The sequence below is a fragment of the Macaca thibetana genome, chromosome 11 (assembly GCF_024542745.1).
Source record: "Macaca thibetana thibetana isolate TM-01 chromosome 11, ASM2454274v1, whole genome shotgun sequence".
Taxonomy (NCBI): Eukaryota; Metazoa; Chordata; class Mammalia; order Primates; family Cercopithecidae; genus Macaca; species Macaca thibetana.
In genome coordinates, this window is record NC_065588.1 from 92,199,862 (window position 1) to 92,221,260 (window position 21,399).

The 21,399-nt window shown below is 38.7% G+C and overlaps 2 protein-coding genes and 2 long non-coding RNA genes across 4 annotated transcripts in view; 2 read left to right on the top strand and 2 right to left on the bottom strand.

The window, feature by feature from the left end:
* Positions 1–4,227, bottom strand: part of LOC126930320 (uncharacterized) — a 64,157-nt gene extending 59,930 nt beyond the window's left edge. Inside the window, exons 1-2 of the long non-coding RNA XR_007717568.1 lie at positions 4,151–4,227; positions 2,273–2,408 (exon numbers count right to left, since the gene is read on the bottom strand). This is a non-coding gene — a long non-coding RNA (uncharacterized LOC126930320). The remainder of the gene's footprint in view (positions 1–2,272; positions 2,409–4,150) is intronic.
* Positions 1–21,399, top strand: part of LOC126930317 (uncharacterized) — a 590,715-nt gene that overhangs the window by 398,679 nt on the left and 170,637 nt on the right. The gene's annotated exons all lie outside the window — the stretch shown is intronic.
* Positions 4,293–11,476, top strand: SNRPF (small nuclear ribonucleoprotein polypeptide F). The gene is made up of 4 exons (XM_050747219.1): positions 4,293–4,453; positions 6,434–6,559; positions 10,678–10,742; positions 11,338–11,476. Exons 1-4 carry the CDS (start codon positions 4,451–4,453, stop codon positions 11,402–11,404), a joined length of 261 nt encoding a protein of 86 aa, XP_050603176.1. The 5' UTR covers positions 4,293–4,450; the 3' UTR covers positions 11,405–11,476.
* CCDC38 (coiled-coil domain containing 38) overlaps positions 12,486–21,399 on the bottom strand; it is a 67,594-nt gene continuing 58,680 nt past the window's right edge. Inside the window, exons 14-16 of the mRNA XM_050747173.1 lie at positions 17,956–18,161; positions 14,901–14,994; positions 12,486–12,627 (exon numbers count right to left, since the gene is read on the bottom strand). Coding sequence (XP_050603130.1) covers positions 12,514–12,627; positions 14,901–14,994; positions 17,956–18,161 — 414 coding nt within the window. The 3' untranslated portion in view covers positions 12,486–12,513. The remainder of the gene's footprint in view (positions 12,628–14,900; positions 14,995–17,955; positions 18,162–21,399) is intronic.

Here is a 21,399-nt window from a genome sequence, read left to right on the forward strand (position 1 = left end):
AGATGAACTTTGTCCCAGACTATTGTCTGTTCTATGGACCCATTCATCTCATAAAAATCATTACTCTTCTAAAATTGCTTACATCCTGCATTCCCTTCTCCCCTATGAATAAGGGTATATAAACTTCTAGACCTTATTGGGTCTAGTGCTACTAGAATTGGGCATTCAGCTTCCTGTGATGCTCCCCTGCGCATAATTCAATTACGCTGTGCTTTTTCTCCTTGTAATTGGTCTATCTATTTATTTCTCAGACTCAAATATCAAACCTCAAGAGGTGAGAGGGGGGTTCTTATGTTCCTACACCTTTGAGGTATGATTGTCTCTCTACAGTGGTACAACGGGCTTTGAACCACCAAAAAGATTTGAATTCTAATCTAGGTTCAGTGTTTGTATGATCCAAGGAAGCTCATATATTTTTTAATCTTAACTTCTTCGCTAGACAGAATACCGTATCTCTCAGGTTTGACAAAAATATATACAAAAAGCTTCCACCAGACAGAAAGCACTCAAATCTTGGATTTTTCCTCCTTTAAACCTATTCCGACCATACCTGTAGCTGATTCTGGCCATAAAAAAAAAAAAATAATAAGATGTTGGAATTATGAGAATAAACAAAATAAAAAGAAGAGCTCATCAATTTCAAAAGTAACTTTGTAAATGCTATCCCTCTTCATCCTGCATTAATATTTGTATTTCTATATATTTGTTTATTTGTACTCTACTTAACCACACTTTTGGGAGCGGCAGCGTGGTATAAAGGAAAAATCTTAAGCTTTGGAGCCATTTTACCTTCCACATGGCTTTTGACAAAAATACATAATCTCTCTGAAGCTGTCTCCTCATCTCTAAAATGGGGATTATAATAATATCTACCTTGAAGTACTGTGAGGATTTAAATTAGACAAATTACATAATAAAATATCCTGGCATAACATGAAAGGCATTCAATACATATTGGTCCCCTTCTTCTCAAAGAGGTTTTAAAGTTCCACAAGGGCAGACATTACACATTCATTTTACTCACCTCAGTAAATATTTCTAAATCATTTCATAAATTCCTTTTTAGATGATTGTATACCACTGGAACTTTTGTGTTATAGGATAAATAATGGTAGAACTCACCAAACTGTTCATCCTAATTAACAATTAGGGGTCATTTTCTTCATATGTGCTCAAAATGTATTCTATCTCATCTTTGAAAAATATAAAGCCTGTTATTTCCCCTATATTTGAACCAATTATTCTGATGAATATTCTGTGGAGCTATATGCCAACATGGCAATATATATATTTGCTTTTAAAATAGTAATGTCTTATAACCTAGGAATTGTATTTTTAAGAATTTATGGTAAAGAATCAAAAATACACTCGAAGATTCATGTAAAAGTATATTCAGTGCAGACTGTTTATAACAGGAGGAAAAATGAAAATAATAGAATAATATGTTATCACAGATGCAAAATACAAAGTATAATGAAGATATTAAGCCACCCACACTTTAGAAGAGTATATTTAGTCATATGAGAATTTGCTCAATATAAAGTGAAGAAAACAAGTTACAAAACTGTGTGTAGGCCGGGTGTGGTGGCTCACACCTGTAATCCTGGCACTTTGGTAGGCTGAGGCGGGTGGATTGCCTGAGCTCAGGAGTTCAAGATCAGCCTGGGCAAAGTGGTAAGACCCCATACCTACTAAAAATAAATTTTAAAAAATTAGCAAAACATTAGCTGGACGTGATGCTGCATGCCTGTAGTCCCAGCTACTTGGGAGGCTGAGACACGAGAATTGCTTGAATCTGGGAGGCGGAGGTTGCAGTGAGCTAAGGTCGCACCACTTAACTCCAGCCTGGGTGAAAGAGTGAGACTCTGTCTCCAAAACAACAACAACAACAACAACAAAACAAAAAACAAACAGCAAAAAAACTGTACAGCTGTTGTAAAAAAAAAAAAGTACATATGTTACAATAAAAGTGAACAGTTTTCTTTGATTGGTGGGATTACTAGTGATTTTAGGTTTACTGTTTAGAACTTCCATATTTTCCAAAATTTTGCATAATATTTATAATTAGAAAAATATCAATGACTTATGCCCACTTAATTTTAGTAAGGTATTTAAGATTAAAATTTAATATGGGCCAGGAATGGTGGTTCGCACCTGTAATCCCAGCACTTTCGGAGGCCAAGGTGGGTGCACAGCTGGAGCCCAGGAGTTTGAGACCAGCCTGGACAACAAAGCAAGACCCTATCTCTACAAAAAGAAATTTAAAAATTACCTGGGTGTGGTAGCACATGCCTGTGGTCCCAGCTACTCGGGAGGTTGAAGTGGGAGGACCTCTTGAGTCCAAGAGGTCAAGGCTTCAGTAAGCCAAGATCACACGTCTGCAGTCCAGCCTGGGTGACAGAATGAGACTGTCTCGAAAAAAAAAAAAAAATTTAACATGAAGAGAAAAACCAAACTTAAATGCACAATCTTTACATAATGTGTTTATTGTAGTATTTTGCTTCACTTCACTGAGAAAACAGCTAAAGAGTCAGGCTTCTCAAGTACATATTGAGTCTTTGAAAGGCAGCTTCACGAAGTAGAAAAAGCAGAGTTTTGAAACCCAGGTATGTGGTCCTGAGCAGGTTATGAGGCAGAAGAATAGCGGCTGGAGGCAGGGAACCTAAGGCCCATTCATGCTGACTGGGTATCAGAGGCTACTCCCATTTCAACCCCTCCTTTTTCTGCGTGGCAGTTGAAAAATGAAAGTACCTCTTATTGGTCCCCTCCTGCAACCAATCGGACCGGTTGTGGGCCAATGGGAAACCTCTAGAGGGCATTCAAACCCCAGAAAATTCTGTGACCAATGCTCTTGAGCCGCTTGCACCAGGCGGTGCCCACCCTGTGGAGTGTACTTTCATTTAAAATAAATCTCTGCTTTCGCTGCCTTGCTTTGTTTGTGCGTTTTGTCCAATTCTTTGTTGAAAACGGCAAGAACTCGGACAGCTACCCTCAACTGGTAACAGTTACCTGCTGGGCCTGCTTCCTCATCTCTAAAACGGGGCTGTCACCCCGAATCAGACGGTAAGGTAAGATTTCCACAATTGTTGAAAGAGCCTGACACATAGTAGGAACTCAAAGTCTGTACAAAGACTTAAAGTTCATGAAACAATATACAAACTAAGGGAGAAATCCACTTAAGTTTAGGGTGAATAAATCTAATAACTGTTTGGTAAAAACTACACTGACAATGACTGTCTTGTCAGTGTTCAACACTTATGTGAAACACTGAGCTTTTACAAGGCCAAGCCCCGTTTTAGGTTAAATTCTCGCAACCACGCTGAGGATGGTTCCGTTTTTAAAGCCGCGTTCCTGCCGTGGAAACAGTGGCCCTGGGGGTTAAGACACTGCCAACACCGGCTGCGCCTGATAGACGCAGGTTCCGAATGCAGGCCCTCTCCAAAGTCTTGCCCACTGCTCCACAGTGCCTCAACAACCAACATTTCATCCTCAACCTCAAATCCATCTCTTCAGGGCCGCAAAAAAGCGTTACTTCCCAAAGGGCGTGTTCTCCAAGAACTGCATTTAGCATTTCAGATCAGAGTGAGCCGAACTCACTAGGATTACGACAAAAACCAGTGAGATTCAGATAACACCGTTACGTCGAAAGTTTTAATCCGTGACAGCGGAAATATTGCTTACGCCCTTAGGTAATTTCAAATGCACGTAAGAAGGCCGTGCCAGTCTCTGCTGGCGATGCAAAAGAAAGATGGGGCCGGCGGGGTCCTGGAGGGTGGGGGGACATGACACCGTATCCCAGACACAACCTGACCTCGTTTAAAATAAATTCTGTATCCGACTCCCTTCGGTGCGTTTCACCGCCCCTAGTCTTGTCTGGCTACCCCCGAATTCCTTTAAAAGGGGTTGAAATGGGTGTTGCAGAAGAGAGAATACTCAGGTAGAAACGGCCTGCGGCAGAGGCGCCCCCAAATCATGGAACCTGTTGGAAGAGTGAGGAAGGAACTCTGGGATCCTGAACATTCTCACGGGTGTAAAAAGACAAAGTAAAATCCCCATTAACCAAGTTGGGGAGAAGTCACATCCGTTACACAGCCTCTCCCAGACCGCACATTTACAACACCGGCCTGCCTCCAGTCCTTGGCTGCCTCACCTTGCTCCTCAGAGCGGGTTTCCCAAGACCCGCGCGCAGCCGGCCAGGCGCAAACTCAAGCCGCTGCTGGTTGCCAGGAGATACTGGTCCAACCATCTCCTCCAATCAGCGCGCATCTCTTTTCGTCCAATCACAGAGGCAGGAAGGGCCGTGGTGGGAGGTGAAAGGTCACACTCCTGTTTGGCGGCCATTTTTCTTGAAATTCAGCGGCTCGGGACCTGGGGTACCTGCTGTAGTCACGAGGGACAAGCGGCAGCCTGGTCGGCAGTGAGTAGCCTGCAATATTCGGCCGTGGTTACGATGGTAAGGAGAACGAGAACGGCGGGAGAAGCGGGGAGAAAGAGAAGGAGGGAGACCACCTCGCGGGGCCTAGTGGTTGCTTCGCGCGTTTCCCATTCATCCGCGTGAGGCGCCGCGCACCCGGTCGCCAGCTTCTTTCACTCTGCTTTTAGGATTTCTGAGGCGCGTGCTCCTCCCGATGCCTTTCTTTTTCTAGGAGTGCCCGTGCCTTCTCCTCTTTGTTTGAATCCGGGCTTGGGATATTCTTATTTGTGGCTACAGGGTCGGGGTAAAACTCAAAGAGAATTTGCACTTCCCACTTAACCACACTCCAAAATTCACTTTCATTGCATGAAAGTAATGATACGGCCATGCTCTAGTTTAACTCAGTTGGTTGGGGAAGACAGACAGTCAAAAAATAACAAATATGCAATTGCAAGTAATAAGTGCTAAGAAGAATGCAGACAGGAGGCTGTGAGGGTGCGCGTTAGACATTTAGAGGCTTAGTCAGAGATGGCCTCCCTAGGAGGTGGAATTTAACCTGAAGCCTAAGTGTCATGAAATAGACCCTTTAAAGAGCAGGAGGAGGAGTGTACCGAGCACAGGGAATAGGCGCATAAGACCTGCGGCCGGAAAGAAAGCTTGGTCAGTTGGAGAAATTGACAAAAAGGTACAGCCACTTGCAGGAAGAGTGGTTACGAGATGGTGTCGGAGGAGCAGGCGTTGGACAGGACCTCTTAGGCTGTATTGGGAGGTTTTGATTGTACTCCAAATCAATTGAAAATGATTGAGTTGGAAGCCATTGAATCATTTTAAGCAGAAATATGACAATTTGATGTGCACTTTAAAAAATCATGTTGCTGTGGTGGATAATAAATTGGAGAATGAAAACTGGAGACCCATTAGGTTATTGGAGTAATCGCCGTATCAAGTCACTCCGAATATGTTTATGTTAGAGGGGGTTAGTAGCCAAGTTTCTTAGTTCTGTTCTTTCTTTGACTGGTGAGTGAGCAGAAAAAGGCAAAAACCGAATTCACTGGAGATGTTAATGGTTTGCTGAACAAACTTTAAGTGATTGCTATAAGAGGCAGTGCTAGTGACAAAGTCATTTAGGACCTAGCCCTAGCTTCCACAGTTAAAGACTGTCAAGTGTCATCTGCCCTCTGCTTCCTTCTGTAGTCTTATATTTGGGACTTTAACTGACAATGCTGAATTGTATGTCCCCAAAATCACCTTGTTGCTTCACTCTTCCCTCCTTTTACATAAGTAGCTAGCCTTGCCTGGAACAGGATTTTTTCCCGCTCTGGAAATAAATTCTCATTCTTTAAAACTGAGGTTAACTTATTTCAGGCAACCTTTCCTTTTTTCCCTGGATTGCTTCGGTACCCTTGTGCCTAGTATATCTCCTCTTACTATGTTGCAATATGCAGTATAATTATTTGTATGTGAGGAGCCCCCCTCCCCATCTCCAACTTCTTGACAGGGACTCTGTTATTTATTTATGACAAGGTCTTGCTCTGTTCCCTAGTAGCCGGGACTACAGGTGTGCACCACCACATCTGACTATTTTTGGTAGAGAAGGTGGTCTCACTATGTTGCCTGGGCTGGTCTTGAAATTCTGGCCTCAAGTGATCCCCCTGCCTTGGCCTTCCAGAATGCTGGAATTACAGATATGAGCCACCCTTTCTGGCCCGCATTTTTTTTTTTTTAAAGTGCCTTTATCTTTGTTTCTTTAGAGCTCAGAACAGTAAGTGATGTATGTAGTCGGTGTTATCTTAAGTGAATAGTGAGTATTTTGTTTTGATGGGTTAAAGGTGATACTGGCTAACTGGATATTTAAATTTCCCTGGTACTCTCCAATAAATAAAAGTGAAAATTGTGTACTAAAATAATGAGTCAAGAGTTTTCTTCATTTGCATACCACAAAATATTGGTATTTAGTAGAAGAGAGTTGGTGGTGGGAGGAAAAATAATTAATTGGATCCTTTTTTGTTCTTTGTGCAGAGTTTACCCCTCAATCCCAAACCTTTCCTCAATGGACTAACAGGAAAGCCAGTGATGGTGAAACTTAAGTGGGGAATGGAGTACAAGGGCTATCTGGTATCTGTAGATGGCTACATGAACATGCAGGTAAGCTAAAGAGCTGTAAAGGTCATAACATTGCATTTAGTTTGCTTCACCTTATTGCTCAAAGGTTTAGTCTGACTAATAAGAATACATACAATTAAATTGACAAATGTACGGCAAAATTAAAAAATAAAGTCAAAGCCAGGGAGGATACTATGATATACTAGGTACAAGACATGGACTTAAACCAGAATTCAGCCACAGATTTTATTCCTAGTAGTTAAAGTAAGAAGAGCTCAGACATTTAATTCATAATAATACTGTAAGGGAAACACACTACTTTGCTGGAGAAAACAAAACATTTCTCATCATTTAGCCCTGAAAGAAAGTTTTCAAGTGAAATTCATGAGTCTTTTAATGAATGATGCTAAAGGCACAACACCAAAGTTGTTGAGGAAATTCATTCCTTCAGGGGAAAGACACATCTGCCGAAGAAATTGAACTGACTGTATGTCTGTCAAATGAGTTTCTGTAAATGATTCAGCCATGTGTTTTGGTGGGGTTTTTTTTGTAATTAATTTTCTTTTTATTGTGGTAAAATATACATTACAATTTTGCCACTCTAACCATTTTTAAGTGTATAATTCAGTGGCACTAAATACCTTAACATTGTTCTACAGCCATTACCATTATCCATTTCCAGAACTTTTTTATCATCCAAAAGTGACATTTTTTGCCCATTAAACAGTAATTTTCCATTAAACAATAATTTTACAATTAAACTTTAAACAATAAGTTTCCATTGCTTCCTTCACCTAGCTAACCCATGGTAACCACTATTCTACATGTCTGTGAATTTGACCATGCATAATACCTCATACAGATGGAATCGTGTATTTATCCTTTTGTGTCTGGCTTGTTTGACATAGCGTAGTGTATTATTCAAGGTTCATCCATGTTGTAGCATGTGTCAGAACTTCCTTTTTATGACTGAATAATATTCCATTGTATGGATATACCACATTCTAATCTGTTTGCCTCTTGGTGGACACTGGGTTGCTTCCCTCTTTGGACTGTAGTAAGTAATGCTGCTGTGAACACGGATATACAAATGTCTGTTCGAGTCCCTGCTTTCAGCTCTTTGGGGTATATACCCAGAAGTGGAATTACTGGATTACTGGTAATTCCAAGTTTAATTTTTAAGGAGACCAAGCGTGGTGGCTCATGCCTGTAATCCCAGCACTTTGTGAGGCTGAGGTAGCAGATTGCTTGAGCCCAGGAATTTGAGATTAGCCTGGGCAAGATAGCAAAACTGCATCTCTACAAAAAAAATACAAAAATTAGCTAGGCATGGTGGTGTGGGCACCTGTATTCCCAGCTACTCAGGAAGCTGAGGTAGGAGGATCACCTGAGCGTGGGGAGGTTGAAGCTGCAGTGAACCGTGATCACATCACTGCACTCTAGTCTGGATAACAGAATAAGACCCTGTCTCAAAAAACAAAAAAAATTTTTTTTTTCCTTTTGAATAACTGTCACGCTATTTTCCACAGCAGCTACGTGGTTTTCCATACCCACCAGCAATGCACAAGGGTTCCAGTTTCTCCACATCCTTACCAACACTTGTTATTTTCTATGGGTGTTTATAAAATAGTTATTCTAATGGGTGTGAAGTGGTATCTTATTGTGGGTTTGATTTGCATTTTCCTAATGGCTAATGATGTTGAGCACCTTTTCATGTGTTTATTGGCCATTCGTTTATCTTTGGAGAAATGCCTGTTAATGTCTTTTGCATATTTAAAAAATTAGTTTGGGGTTGTTGTTTTTTAATAGTAGTAGTTTCCCGCCAGGTTTTTAAAGGCTATCAAGACAGGTGGTCAATCCAATCATGAATCCAAGGATTCCATACTTGTTAGCAGAGTACTCAAAGGAGTACTTATGTAGGCAGAGAGCTATGATTTTCCTTAACTTAGGCAATTACCACCTGAGCACATGACACTAAGGTCCCCAAAACATAGTTTGAGTTTGGACAATTCCCTAAACAGGAATCATTTACCAAGACCATAGAAAAATCTGGGAAGTATATGAATTGTGATTAAAATATTCTGGAATTAGTGGTGATAGTTGCACAAGGTTGCACAGGTTTTTGAATATACTAAAAACCACTGAATTGTACACTTTAAAAGGGTGAATTTTATGCTATGGAAATTAACATCTCAGTAATAAAAGATTTACCACTTAATAATTGTTTTAGAATTAATATAGCTTGCTAGTGACCCTGCCAGAGTTAAAAAGTGTCTAAGTAACCAACCACTTTGAGTAGTCAACCATATTGATACCAGTGTTTGAATTTGTTCACTCAGCAAATATTTATTGATTCCCATTATGTGCTTGGCACTGTGAATATAGCATTGAACAAAACAAAATCCCTGCCCTCAAGAGTTTATGTTTTAGTGGTGGGAGGTGGTAATATAATGTGATAATAGGTGTGATAGATGCCATGCATGAAGAAAAAGAGAATAGAGAGACAGTATGTGCAATATTATATAGGATAACCACTCTGAGGAAGCGAATTCTGGAAGATACCAGAATTAGTGTACAACTCAGGTGAGTGTTTGGGGAAAAGCATCCCAGTTTGAGGGAATAGCAAGTACAAAGGCCCTGTGGTGGAAGCATGCTTGGTATGTTCAAAGCACAGCAAAAAGGCCAGAGCAGATTGAGTTAAGGGACAAATGACAAAGTTAGGTTAGAATGGTGGCCATAGAGAGCCTGTTAAGTGATGGTGAAGACTGAATTTAATACATGATAGAAAGTATGTGGAGCATTATTGTGTAATTTAGAAACCAGTTAAATGTTGTAATTACCTTTTACAAAAAATTAGTTGCTCTTAATACATTATTTCTTATAGCCGTTACATACAAACTAATTGTCTCAACAACTTCATGTATTTCAGACAAAACTATCATCTGGATAATGAAGATTACTTTTTGTTTTCTATAAGAGAGGGAGTAACATCCAGTAGTAGTGTTCATTAACATGTTTTTCATGCCTTATGTCACATCCTATTTTGATCCTTATTGTTAAGCCGTGTTTTTCTTTTCCTTTTCCACATGCCTAGTTGTGAAGGAAACCTCCCTCTCTCCCTTCACTCCTGTTAGTGTCGTCGCTGAGTCCCAGGTGGCATTGATTGTGATTTTTCTTTTAATTACAAGATTGTTACCTATATGTAGAAGGAAAGCTAAACATTTTGATATAAAATTAGAAATAATAGGGTTCAACAAAATAACTGTAAAAGTCACTGTTAACTATTTAACTTTCACTTAAGAACTTGTTTTTCCCTGTTTATTGGTACATAATTTTAAAAAATTTTCTTATTCAGGCCCAGATGTGGTAGCTCATGCCTGTAATCCCAGCACCTTGGGAGGCCAAGGCAGGAGGATCACTTGAAGGCAGAAATTCAAGACCAGCTCGGGCAGTATAGCAAGATCTCATCTCTACAAAAAAAAAAAAATTGTTTTGAAGTAGCCAGACTTTGTGGCACATGCTTTTAGGCCTAGCTACTCAGGAGGTTGAGGCAGGAGGAGCCCAGGAGTTCAAGGTTTTGCTCAGCTATGATTGTGCCACTGCATTCCAGCCTGGGCAACAGAGGGAGACCCTGTTTCTTAAAAGACAGGAAAAGAAGAAAATTCTAACTCAGTTATCTGCTTTGGTTGCTGACTAATATAAAAGTATTTGGCATGCTAGCCATAGCTTTTGTATACCCATTTGGACACCTCAATATGATTTATGTTTTACTCTGAGAAAACTTAACGTCTGGTTCTTTAGAATGAATTTTCAGAAAACTTTTTAATCACAATTTATTCATAGAGACTGCCTTCTTCCACACACTGTTTTGATATCTAATGGAAAGAAATATTACATAACCTGGGAGATTCAGAGGCTTATGTTGAGACAAACTTTATTATATATTTGTTCTATATCCATGAATATTAATTTTATTGAAGGTTTATATGAAACCAAAAGTACTACAGTAGTAATAGAAAGCTCATCCTCTGTTTATTAATTATAGATAAATTTGAGTTGTTGGTATAGGAAGGTCATAGTAAGTTCTCTCACCAGTATTAGCTGTATTGTAATATTTTCCTCCTGTGTGATTATACTAATTTATTTCTTTTTATTGAAAGCTTGCAAATACAGAAGAATACATAGATGGAGCTTTGTCTGGACATCTGGGTGAAGTTTTAATAAGGTAACGGTATATGTAAGGAGTTACTGGTGAGCATTAGGAATACCTGTTCTAAATATATTAGTGCCTCAATTTTGGAAGTACTTTTAAAAAAAAATTACTATTATAATACTTTACAATTAGACTTCAAAAGTCTTTGAAATTGTTAAACTTGTCAAAGGTAAGTTTTCAAATGTTTTAGAACTGGCCAAAAGATTTTTCTAGTGTTAAATTTTCTGGCTCTTAGCTATAACCTTTTACAGTGGCAACCTTTTGCAGTGGCCTTCATTGCAAGAACTTAGTTTTGAATTTTAGTTGGGTCTGGCTGTTTGTAAGGATTTTTGTTATATTGATTCTCTGTACTAGCTTCAAAGCTTCAAATTCTGGTAATTGTTTCCTTTGGAAAATCATAAAGGTGTCATTTTAACAACCATATGGTGGAAAATAAGTGCAATGTGCTTTTCAACAAGTCTATGTAAAACTCTTTTTAAAAACAAATATATTAAAAAATTTTTTAAGAAGAATATTGTAAATATAGCATTCAGTATTTTCATAATAAAAATACAGTAATTCAGATCATTCTGGTTGGAACAACAAAATGGACTTTTTCTATTTACAGGTGTAATAATGTCCTTTATATCAGAGGTGTGGAAGAAGAGGAAGAAGATGGGGAAATGAGAGAATAGCATCTTTTGTTGGGGATTTTTTTTTATATATATATTTCTAGACAATAAAGATTTGTTTGTTTTTCAACTTGACTTGCGAACTATTTGTATTCAGATATTTACAAGCAAAGCTCAAATGTTGAACCAGTTGGGAAAGATTACTCACAGAACTAATGCTTTAAAAGCCACCGAATTTCATTTAAGTTGCTTTTCTTTTGTAAGCTCAATACTCTTTTTTTTTTTCCCCCATAAAGGATAATTATATGCTTTAGATATTTTTATGAAGGTAAATTTCAGACCTTTTCTTGTAAAATTATCTATTAGCTGCGACCTTTTAAATGCAACGTTTTCAAGTTATTTTTGAGCCACTTTTAACATGTATAAAATTAAACATTTTCTTGGCATTAATAATATTCTGTCTTATTTTACTTAGTCAATAAATTACATGTTAATTCGGTGTCAGTATAAGCTAAATGCACATATTGTAGCTAAAACTGAAACATCCTCTAAAAATTAAAATGATTGTACAGACAGGGCACAACAGAAATTGGGAACTGACATTCAGGCTAAGGGCATATGATTTGTTTACTAAGGAGAAAAAAGTTCTTTGAACAAAACGTAATGTGGAATAAAAACCGGTCTCACAGTTATGTTCTGAGACCATAACTTCGAGGTTAAGTTTTAAGCCTTTCAAAACCCTTCAGATATTTTAGAGTTATACATTGTTAGAATGTATATTCCATAGTAATAACAGCATGCTATGAACTTCCCTACAGATGGGTTGAGAAAATATATCATTTACATTCTCATGTTGTAAGAGAATGGCCATTATTACACTTCAGTGGTCATTTACCATACAGTTTTATCAGTAAACTATCTTTGTGTATCCCCAAGTGGAACAACTCAAAGTATAGATAACAATGTTGAGCTATATGGACTAATACTTATGAATAAAGACTTCAACAAAAGAAAATAACTTATTCCTAATCCTATGGCCCTTAGAATAAGCGCCTGTCTTCCTCAAATTGATTAGGCCTGGTACATGGGGCAGAATATTGTCATTAGTGAAAGCCAAGATTTACAAAATATACCTAAGACATTCTGGTAATAAAATGTCTTACTGCTTTTATTCAAGTAAAAAAATATTCTTCCTCTTGTGCTTTTGTTTTTGTTTCATTGACTAAAGGTAGCTGCTGTTTGTTAGCAGATGGAGGTTTTGAATGATAGACAAGTCGTCTTCCCAACTGAAAAGAAAAACAAAATACTTAATATTTTCCATATTCTATTGAAATTTGTGAAATACCAATATTAACTTGATTTTTACAAGGAATAATGTGGTTTGTAATATTAACTAATCACAGTTAAAAAGGACTTGTAACCTAACGGATGTCTAACATGCTAGGCAAAGTTGAGTAGCAAACTGGACACCAATAAGTATGCAGAAGGAGCAACAGTTAGGTTTTATTGGGAAGTGGGAAAACTTAGGTAAAGTCATCCAGTAGTATACGGTTCAAATGTGGTCAACCTAGAAAAGCACCATGTTGAAGGCTACCATTTTCTCAGTAAGGGCCATAGCCAGTTTTTCCTTCATGGTTGGAAGAGATGGCTTTCTCCTGTTGAGCACCTGACTAGCATTTAGAAATCTTGTTAAGTCCAGAAAACCGTGTACCATCTTGAACACTGGCTGGCTTCTGGAGGTGTTCCCAACAGAAGAGGCTTTGGGAAACCCCTAGTTCATACCTATTCATTCTCTCTGGGGCATATATACTCAAGTATATTACTACTTATTTTTCTCTTTACTTTTGGGATTCCCTTGCCTGCTTTTTATTTTGTTTTGCTTTTGTAGCTGAATTTGTATAAATTAAATGTATAAGTGGGAAAACTGCCATAATTCTGTGAGATTTGATGGGACATTGCCACTGTGTTCAAAAGGCACTATTGACATTTTAGGACAATTCTTATGTGAGATTGTCCCCTGCATTGCAGGCCCAAGAGAACCTAAATAACAATAGCACTCTTCCCCATCACTGTAACAACAAAAATGTCCTTGGGGGACTAGAATCTCTGAATTCATTCTGCAATATCAGAATTTTTCACTGTCAGAGATCTTTGGTAACATTTGTTATTAATACTGTCTGAAAAAATTACCAATGATGAAGTGTCCTAATTGGGTCAGCTTCTATCAGAGGTCATTGTGTGTTGTTGATTTGTCAGATAACCATTTTTTCCCCAATTTTTTTCAGGTTTAGTTTTTATGCTCATTTTTAGTCTGTTAATTCACTATACATCAAGTATCCATGATGTGCCAGGTATTAGGGATACAAACGTCATAAAACTCATGGTCTAGAAGGAAAGGTGAATATATTAAAAAATAATTTCAATTTGGTGGGTTTACTAAGTAGTCCATGTGGAAGGGTGATGAATGGTTAATTCTTGGGAGGAGAGAACAGGTGAGGAAAGTCGTCATGGAAAGAATTGAACTAGATAAATACCCTTTTTAAGGTGAAGTATTTCAATAAAATATTTTGAAGTAATCATCTTTTTGCTATGGCACATATTAATTCCCATATTTCAAAATTTTTTTCAAGTTCTTACCTCAAGAGGTTGGTTGTCAGGCACACAGTAAGCATTCGTTATACGTTAGCTGTTACTATGGTAAGAATCAGTGTCCACAATAGCTTTGCAGATAACCAGGAAATTGTCCTTCTGGAATATATTTCAGACTGTATCCCAGAGGAGGGAAAGAGTGGCATATAAAACAAAAGGCCCTCCTTACCCTGTGTAGAAGTGATGGACCACATGTACGTGACTGCCTAATCCCAAACTTCTGATTGGACAGGTGGTCTTGCAAAATAAAGAACTTTGGCTTCTGGTCCTGATTCTGCTGCTACGTCATAGTGACTCTGGGCAAATCATTTTGACTCCAGCTGTCAATCTCATTATCTTTACAATATGGGGATTGTACACAGTCCCCACAGTTACATGCGATTCTCTGGGTTCACTTATCTCCAAAACATTACTGAGTGAAAGAAGCCAAGTTCCTAGCTATCAGTAAGAAAAGGAATATGTACATAAATACATATATGTGTATGTATATTTCCAGAGCGATGCAAATGAACCTGTTAACAGTGGTTGCCTCCAGGAAGGGGAACTGAGGAAGACTGACTTTACACTGAATACTCTTGTATCTTTTGAACTTTGAACAATATGCTTTTATAATCTATTCCAAAAAACTAAAAAAAAATTACCTGATTTTAATGAACCTAGGGCTAAAGAAAAAGAGGAGAGAGAAGAGGCTTCTTTTACTAAAAAGTGTTTAATTGAGAACTAGAGAGCCACTAATTTGAATTATTCTAAAAGTAACAAGGAACCAGAGAGACCAATTGAAGCTGTGAGCAAGAAAGATTATCCTTCTGAAGTTCAACCTGGATAAGTTAGACGAATAAAGTATTTTGTTTTTGTACCACAGAGGCACTCACATATTGATATGGCTGGATCTATTAATAGCAAAACAAACCTTTTTCTTTGGTTGTGCTACTGCTTTTTCCAGAGCAGCTTTTAGCCTTTCCTCTTGGTGTCTTTGTTTTTCTCTCATTTTCTCATCACGAAACCTGTCACAAGAAGGGAGAAACATTCTTGTAACTAGAAATCACATTAAGTAAGAAAAGTACATTACTGTTTGATAATGAGCCATGTGAATAGAAGACCTCCTTTAAAGTTAAATGAAAATGATACTTCATCTTTACTCATAACAATGGCTTTTGAATATTCAGGTAAATCTCAAAAACAAATACTATTTTGAAATGGGAAGAAATTTCATCATTTTGGAAAATATAAAATATACCCAGATCTTGGTCTACCTTTTTTTTTTCCCAAGACACAGTCTCACTCTGTTGCCCAGGCTGGAGTGCAGTGGCATAATCTTGGCTCACTGCAACCTCTACCTCCTGGGCTCAGGCAATTCTCCTGTCTCAGCCTCCCAAGTAGCTGGGATTACAGGTGCATGCCACCACACCCAGCTAATTTTTGTATTTTTAGTAGAGACGGGGTTTCACCATGTTGCCCAGGCTGGTCTTGAACTCCTGACCTCGTGATCTGCCCGCCTTGGCCTCCCAAACATTTCAGCACTTTACAGATAGTTTGTATTATAGCTACTTGAATTAACTTTCAGCTACTTTTTCCTCTTTTTAAACCTTTCAATTGAAGTGTCACATACATACAGAAAAGTACACAAATGCATAGCTTAGTGAGCTGCCACAAAAGTGTACCTTCCAATTAATCTTTTTGAATAATATCCTCAAATTATGAGCAAGAAATGCTATTTGTCATACTCTCTTTAGGGTTATTTTGAGGGAAAGATTAATCTGTGCAACTTATCAAGTACAAAGTGGTGAGCAATAGGCACTAAATACGTGATAGCTATTTTATGAACCCATTTAATGATATTCTAAGTGTAAGGTTATATACTAGGGAATGGAAATAACATGTACTGAGCATTTCTATTGCAAAATTAGGTGCCCCAAACTATGAGGAAAATCAGCTAAAATTTTTTTGTTTTGTTTTGTTTTTTTGAGACAGAGTCTTGCTCTGTTGCCCAGGCTAGAGTGCAGTGGCACAATCTCGGCTCACTGCAAGCTCCGCCTCCCAGGTTCACGCCATTCTCCTGCCTCAGCCTCCCGAGTAGCTAGGACTACAAGCGCCTGCCACCATGCCTGGCTAATTTTTTTGTATTTTTAGTAGAGACAGGGTTTCACCATGTTAGCCAGGATGGTCTCGATCTCCTGACCTCGTGATCCACCCGCCTCAGCCTCCCAAAGTGCTGGGATTACAGGCGTGAGCCACCGCGCCTGGCCCAGCTAAAATTCTTTTTAAGAAGAATGTAAATAATTGGAATTACATTCATGTAGCACTGCTAAAAATGAGTTGTAATTACACTTTGATGCAAATATATTTTTACTGTAAAAAAGATGCAAGTGCTGTTAGTGTAGTCTTAATGAGGTCATCTTAGGGAAGGAGTAACTTTTCATTTATAATTTTTTTTAAAGCTTGCTTTATGTTCAATAAGATCCCATCAGAATCACCGTAATATAGTCTGGACTTCATTTTTACTATGGGTAAGCATACCCATACATCTGTAAAGTAGTAGGCAATAACAAAATATCTAATACAAGTGGCTAATATTTGAGTGCTTACTATGTGCCAAGCATGCTCTTGTAATTTACTTGGATCATCTAATTTAATCCTCACAACAACCTGTAAGTACCATTATTACTCCCATTTTACAGATAAGGAAACCGCCTAGAGTGCTTGTGTTGCCTAAGGTCACAAAGTCATAAATAGTTGAACTGAACTCACTCAGCATGGTCTAATCCCCAGCCTGGTAGCCAGAGTACTAGTTGGCCTCTCAACATGTTTTTTGCTATTACATGAACATCATCCCACTTGTAAACATTCTCTACATGCCACAGTAGGCTAGGGGTCATATTTACAATAATCATTGCCTCAAACTAGGACAGTAGGCCCTCCATATTCACAGTTCCACATCTGGGCATTCAACCAACTGCAGATTGAAAATATTTGGAGAAAAGCCCCAACAAGAAAAATACTACAAATTTTAAGGAATACAGTATGACAGCTCTAGCATTTACATTGTATTAAGTAGTCGAGAAATGATTTTAAAGTATACAGGAGGATATACGTAGGTTATATGCAAATATGCCATCTTATATGAGACATAAGCATCTGCAGATTTTGGCATCCTTGGGAGGTCCTGGAACCAATCCCCTACAGATACCAAAGGACAACTGTTTGTCCATAAAAGTTCTTATTTAACTTGGTATGGAAATTTGTAAATGAATGCATTCTGAAAGGCCACGGTCAGGACATACCACCCTCAATGCACAGATCTCCTTTGAAGGGCACCAAGCTATGCAAGGGTATGAGGGATGGGGTGGGGCTCCAGGGACGATAATCCTCATGTGGTTGTCTTGAGGAATAAATGAGTGAACGTTGCATAAGTGTTGGCAGTTATACACTGCGGAAAACCCTCACTATGTAGCTCTGACTGTCAAACAATTCATTAGGAATTAGGACCCCTTCATGGGAGAACTACAGGTAGATTGAGTCTGCTTGCAGTTTTCCCATGACAGGCTCCTAATTCTATGCCTTGGGTCCTTCACCACCAATGCAATTCTCCTTCCCCATGATAGGTAGTCAAAACTTTTCATGTAATTACTTATTCATAAATTTTATATAATTACGAAAGATTTGCTTTTCCAGGCTAGTTTGTCCATCCCAAACTAGGTCAGTTGCCCCTGGTGAACTCTGTTCACCCAGTTCCTTCCTTCGCAGTGCTCATTACCATTGGTAATGACACATTTATTTCCTAAGAATATTTGATGAATGTGTCTTCCACGCTAAATAATAGCTGTATGAGGAGAGCAGGGCTGGATTTCATTCCTCCTCACTGTGTCCCTATAATATGGCATTACACAAGAGACTTGCTAATGTGTTTGTGGAATCTGAGCAAAACCAGCTACTCATTAAGTCATTCTTATCCTTATTGAATATACTTTTGCCGCCGTTCTTTCTGTTTCATCCTCTCAATTGCCTCCACATTTTCTCTGGGAATGGATTCGATGAGATCACACAGTTCTACCAGGCGAGACTCTACTTTTACCAGCTTTTGAATTGGGTTGAGGCCGTCATCCTCAGCATCCCCAATGCAGACTTTGTATACTTCAGTAATCTTTTTACTAAGTGAGTCTATCAGTATTTCCTGAGATTGAGAAGAGGAGAAAACATTAACATCACATTGCACATTCAATAAATATATAATACCATTTTACTATATTACAGTAAAAACCCATGTATATGCTATTAAATGTTTACTTTTATTATTATTATTATTATTTTTTGAGATGGAGCCTCGCTCTGTCACCCAGGCTGGAGTGCAGTGGTGCAGTCTCATCTCACTGCAACCTCCGCCTCCCAGGTTCAAGCGATTCTTGTGCCTCAGCCGCCCAAGTAGCTGGGATTACAGGCATGCGCCACCACGCCCAGCTAAATTTTGTATTTTTAGTAGCGATGGGGCTTCACCATGTTGGCCAGGCTGGTCTCGAACTCCTGACCTCAGGTGATGGGGCTGCCTTGGCCTCCCAAAGTGCTGGAATTACAGGCGTGAGCCACTGTGCCTGGCCTGATGTTTACTTTTTTAAAGGAGAAGTTTTAATAAAACAGATCATTGAGAAAATGCAGCAGTGACATTTAACTTATATCATAATTTATAGTCAGAGCATTACTATAGTAACACCTTGGATTATTTTCTTAAAATATATTGAACTCTAGATATAAAAAGTAATTATAATGGGCAGAATATTTTTTGTTTGAATGATTTTGTATATCTGACTCCCTAAGAATTCAAATAGAGGCAACAAACATTTTAAATCGTTTTTTGCCGCTCAGATGCATTTCCTTTTGGCACAATATGTAACCCAGTTCCCTTCTTTTTTGCATATATTACTCTGTTATAATTGTGAAACTATAATCATCCTATATGATAGTTCTCTGCCTTATCCTTATAGACCAGGAGAGCAGGAGCTACATCTTATGCTTAAACTTACGACTAAAACAGTGCTTTGCACATAACTGTGCACTGGATAAATGTTTGCTGAATAAATGACTGAATGCATTCTCTCAGAAAAAAAAAGTTGCAAGCAAACAGGTACCCAGGCTGGCCTACTAAAGCCTTTTTAGAAGTATCATTTTCACTGTTTTCGTTGGGAAGCCGTTGCAGTATTCTAGTCTAAACAAAAGCTTAGGCCAAACCTTGCTGATCCCCGTACCTCGACACTGTGCCGTTTTAACTGTAGGTGGAGATTCTTAAGGTGGTAGGTAACTTGTCTCAGGACCGTAAGAAAATTGTCATCCTCTTTCACCATTGTGAACCCGGTGTTTGCAATTAAGAGGAGCTCAACAAACTGCTAGGCAGTGTGAATCACTCTCTAGGTAGTATTCTGCCCCATTTCCTGCTTCCGGTCAAGAAGATAAGCATCACCATAAATCCAGCGACAAATAACTCTCAAGACAGATGTGGCTCCTGGAGCCATGGGAAGCCCTTCCTGGCACCATGAACACCTTACAGAGCCACCAACACAATTACAACCCAAGATATGATATCAAGAGTGTACTTCCAACAGCTTTTCTCTTCCACCTCCTAGCTTAAAAAGCTTTCTGATGGTCCTGTTTAGCATAAAGCTCCTTTTTACCTTCGTAAGGTAACACTCATTATATTTCCTATTTACATGAATGACATGATCCTTTTAGAAAACTTGGAGAAATACATAAGAATAGAAAACAGCAAAAGTCCTATATTGGCCATAAATTTCCCTTTTCCCCTTTCTCTAAAATAACACTATGTTTCTTATTTATGTAACAGCACGTTCTTTTTCTAAACCTTGGAGACATAGAAAAATATAAAAGAAAATAAAAGTAACCCATCGGATTGAAATATTGTAAATTGCATATGAAAACAACATTGCTGCAACGTGAGTCACTAAATAAAGCAGAGAAAAATACTTTAAAAATATATTCACTACTGGTTTTGAGGAAAAACAACTTTAAGATGAGAGTGGTTGCTAGTTGATGGAAATTTCTGAAGGAGACCTGTTGAACACTTAGATGGCTTTAGAGATGGATGAGCAGGGCAGTGGCTTTTTACGATGTCTTTTCTACACCACTGCCCCCTCCCCCTTTTTTTCTTAAATTCCCTCTTCTAAGAGGAGAGAAAATGGCGAGAAGAGATATTTCCTTAAGATAACAACTTAAGAACAAGAGATAGGAGACAGGAGAGGAGAATGGGATGAATGAAGGTATTCACGTATGAAAAAGGGATTGAGAGCCTGGCCTGACAAAGCAAAAAGGCAAAGAAAAGGGAGCACAAGGCACAGGCCAATTGACGACAGCGAAGGGAAGTTTCAGCCCCATCCCTGGAACTGCCCCCAGATGGCAGGCCCAGCCCACCGTACCTAGGAGCTGTCAAGAGCGTCTGCCCGGGTAAATGGGACAGGAATTATGGAAGACTGATAGCAGACAACTTCAGGTGCCTTTCAACAGTGAATGGGAAGTGATATGACCAGAGCAGTGTTTTAGGAGGAATCATTGTATCAAAACTGGAGAGGGGAAGCCGGGGATGGATATCTAGATGTCAATGAAAGTCTTTTCAAACTCAAGGGTTCTGTCATTCTAATCCATATCACATTCTGTGTGTTGACTGTACACAGTTCTCTCAATTGCAACTCATCGGCTCCTTGTGCAAAGAAAACAGTAAAACCAGAGATAAACACATTCCTCAAATTGAACAATGGAGCAGTTTATGTTCATTTCATGTTCGGTGAAGAACTAACAACTGCTACACTAAACAACATGGATGAATCTCACAAACATAGTGTTGAGAGAAAGAAGCCAGACATGTTACAGGATTCCATTCCAATAAAGTTCAAAAACAGGAAAGCTGATTGATGGCATGAGAGGTCAGGACGGTGGGAAAGAGGGCTGGGAAAGACTGGAAGCAGGTGTGAGGAAGGTTTGCAGGGGCTGATAATGGTGTATTCCCTGATCTGGGGGGTAGCACACGGGTGTGTTTGCTTTGAGGAAATTCCTTGAGAGGTACACTTGTGATTTGTGTACTTCTCAACATTACATTGTACTTGAACTTAAAATTTTATTTTAAAAGTAAAATACTGGATCAAGGGCAAAATTTTTAGGGGATTAAGTGTCATTAAGAGTGTGGAAGTTTTGAAAGAATAAATTTCATTTCATACTGATAGCTCCAGAGTAACATAACTTGTGAATATCACAGTCAGATATGTCAGTTATACCTCAATAAAGCTGGGAAAGAAACTTAAAAAATGAGCTGCAGTTAAATTTACTCCAAGGATTATGTTTTGTATATTCTGAGATCTGAAAAAAAATGGAGGCAGAGAAGCAAAAAATCCTAAGAATACCTTCCCTCCCAA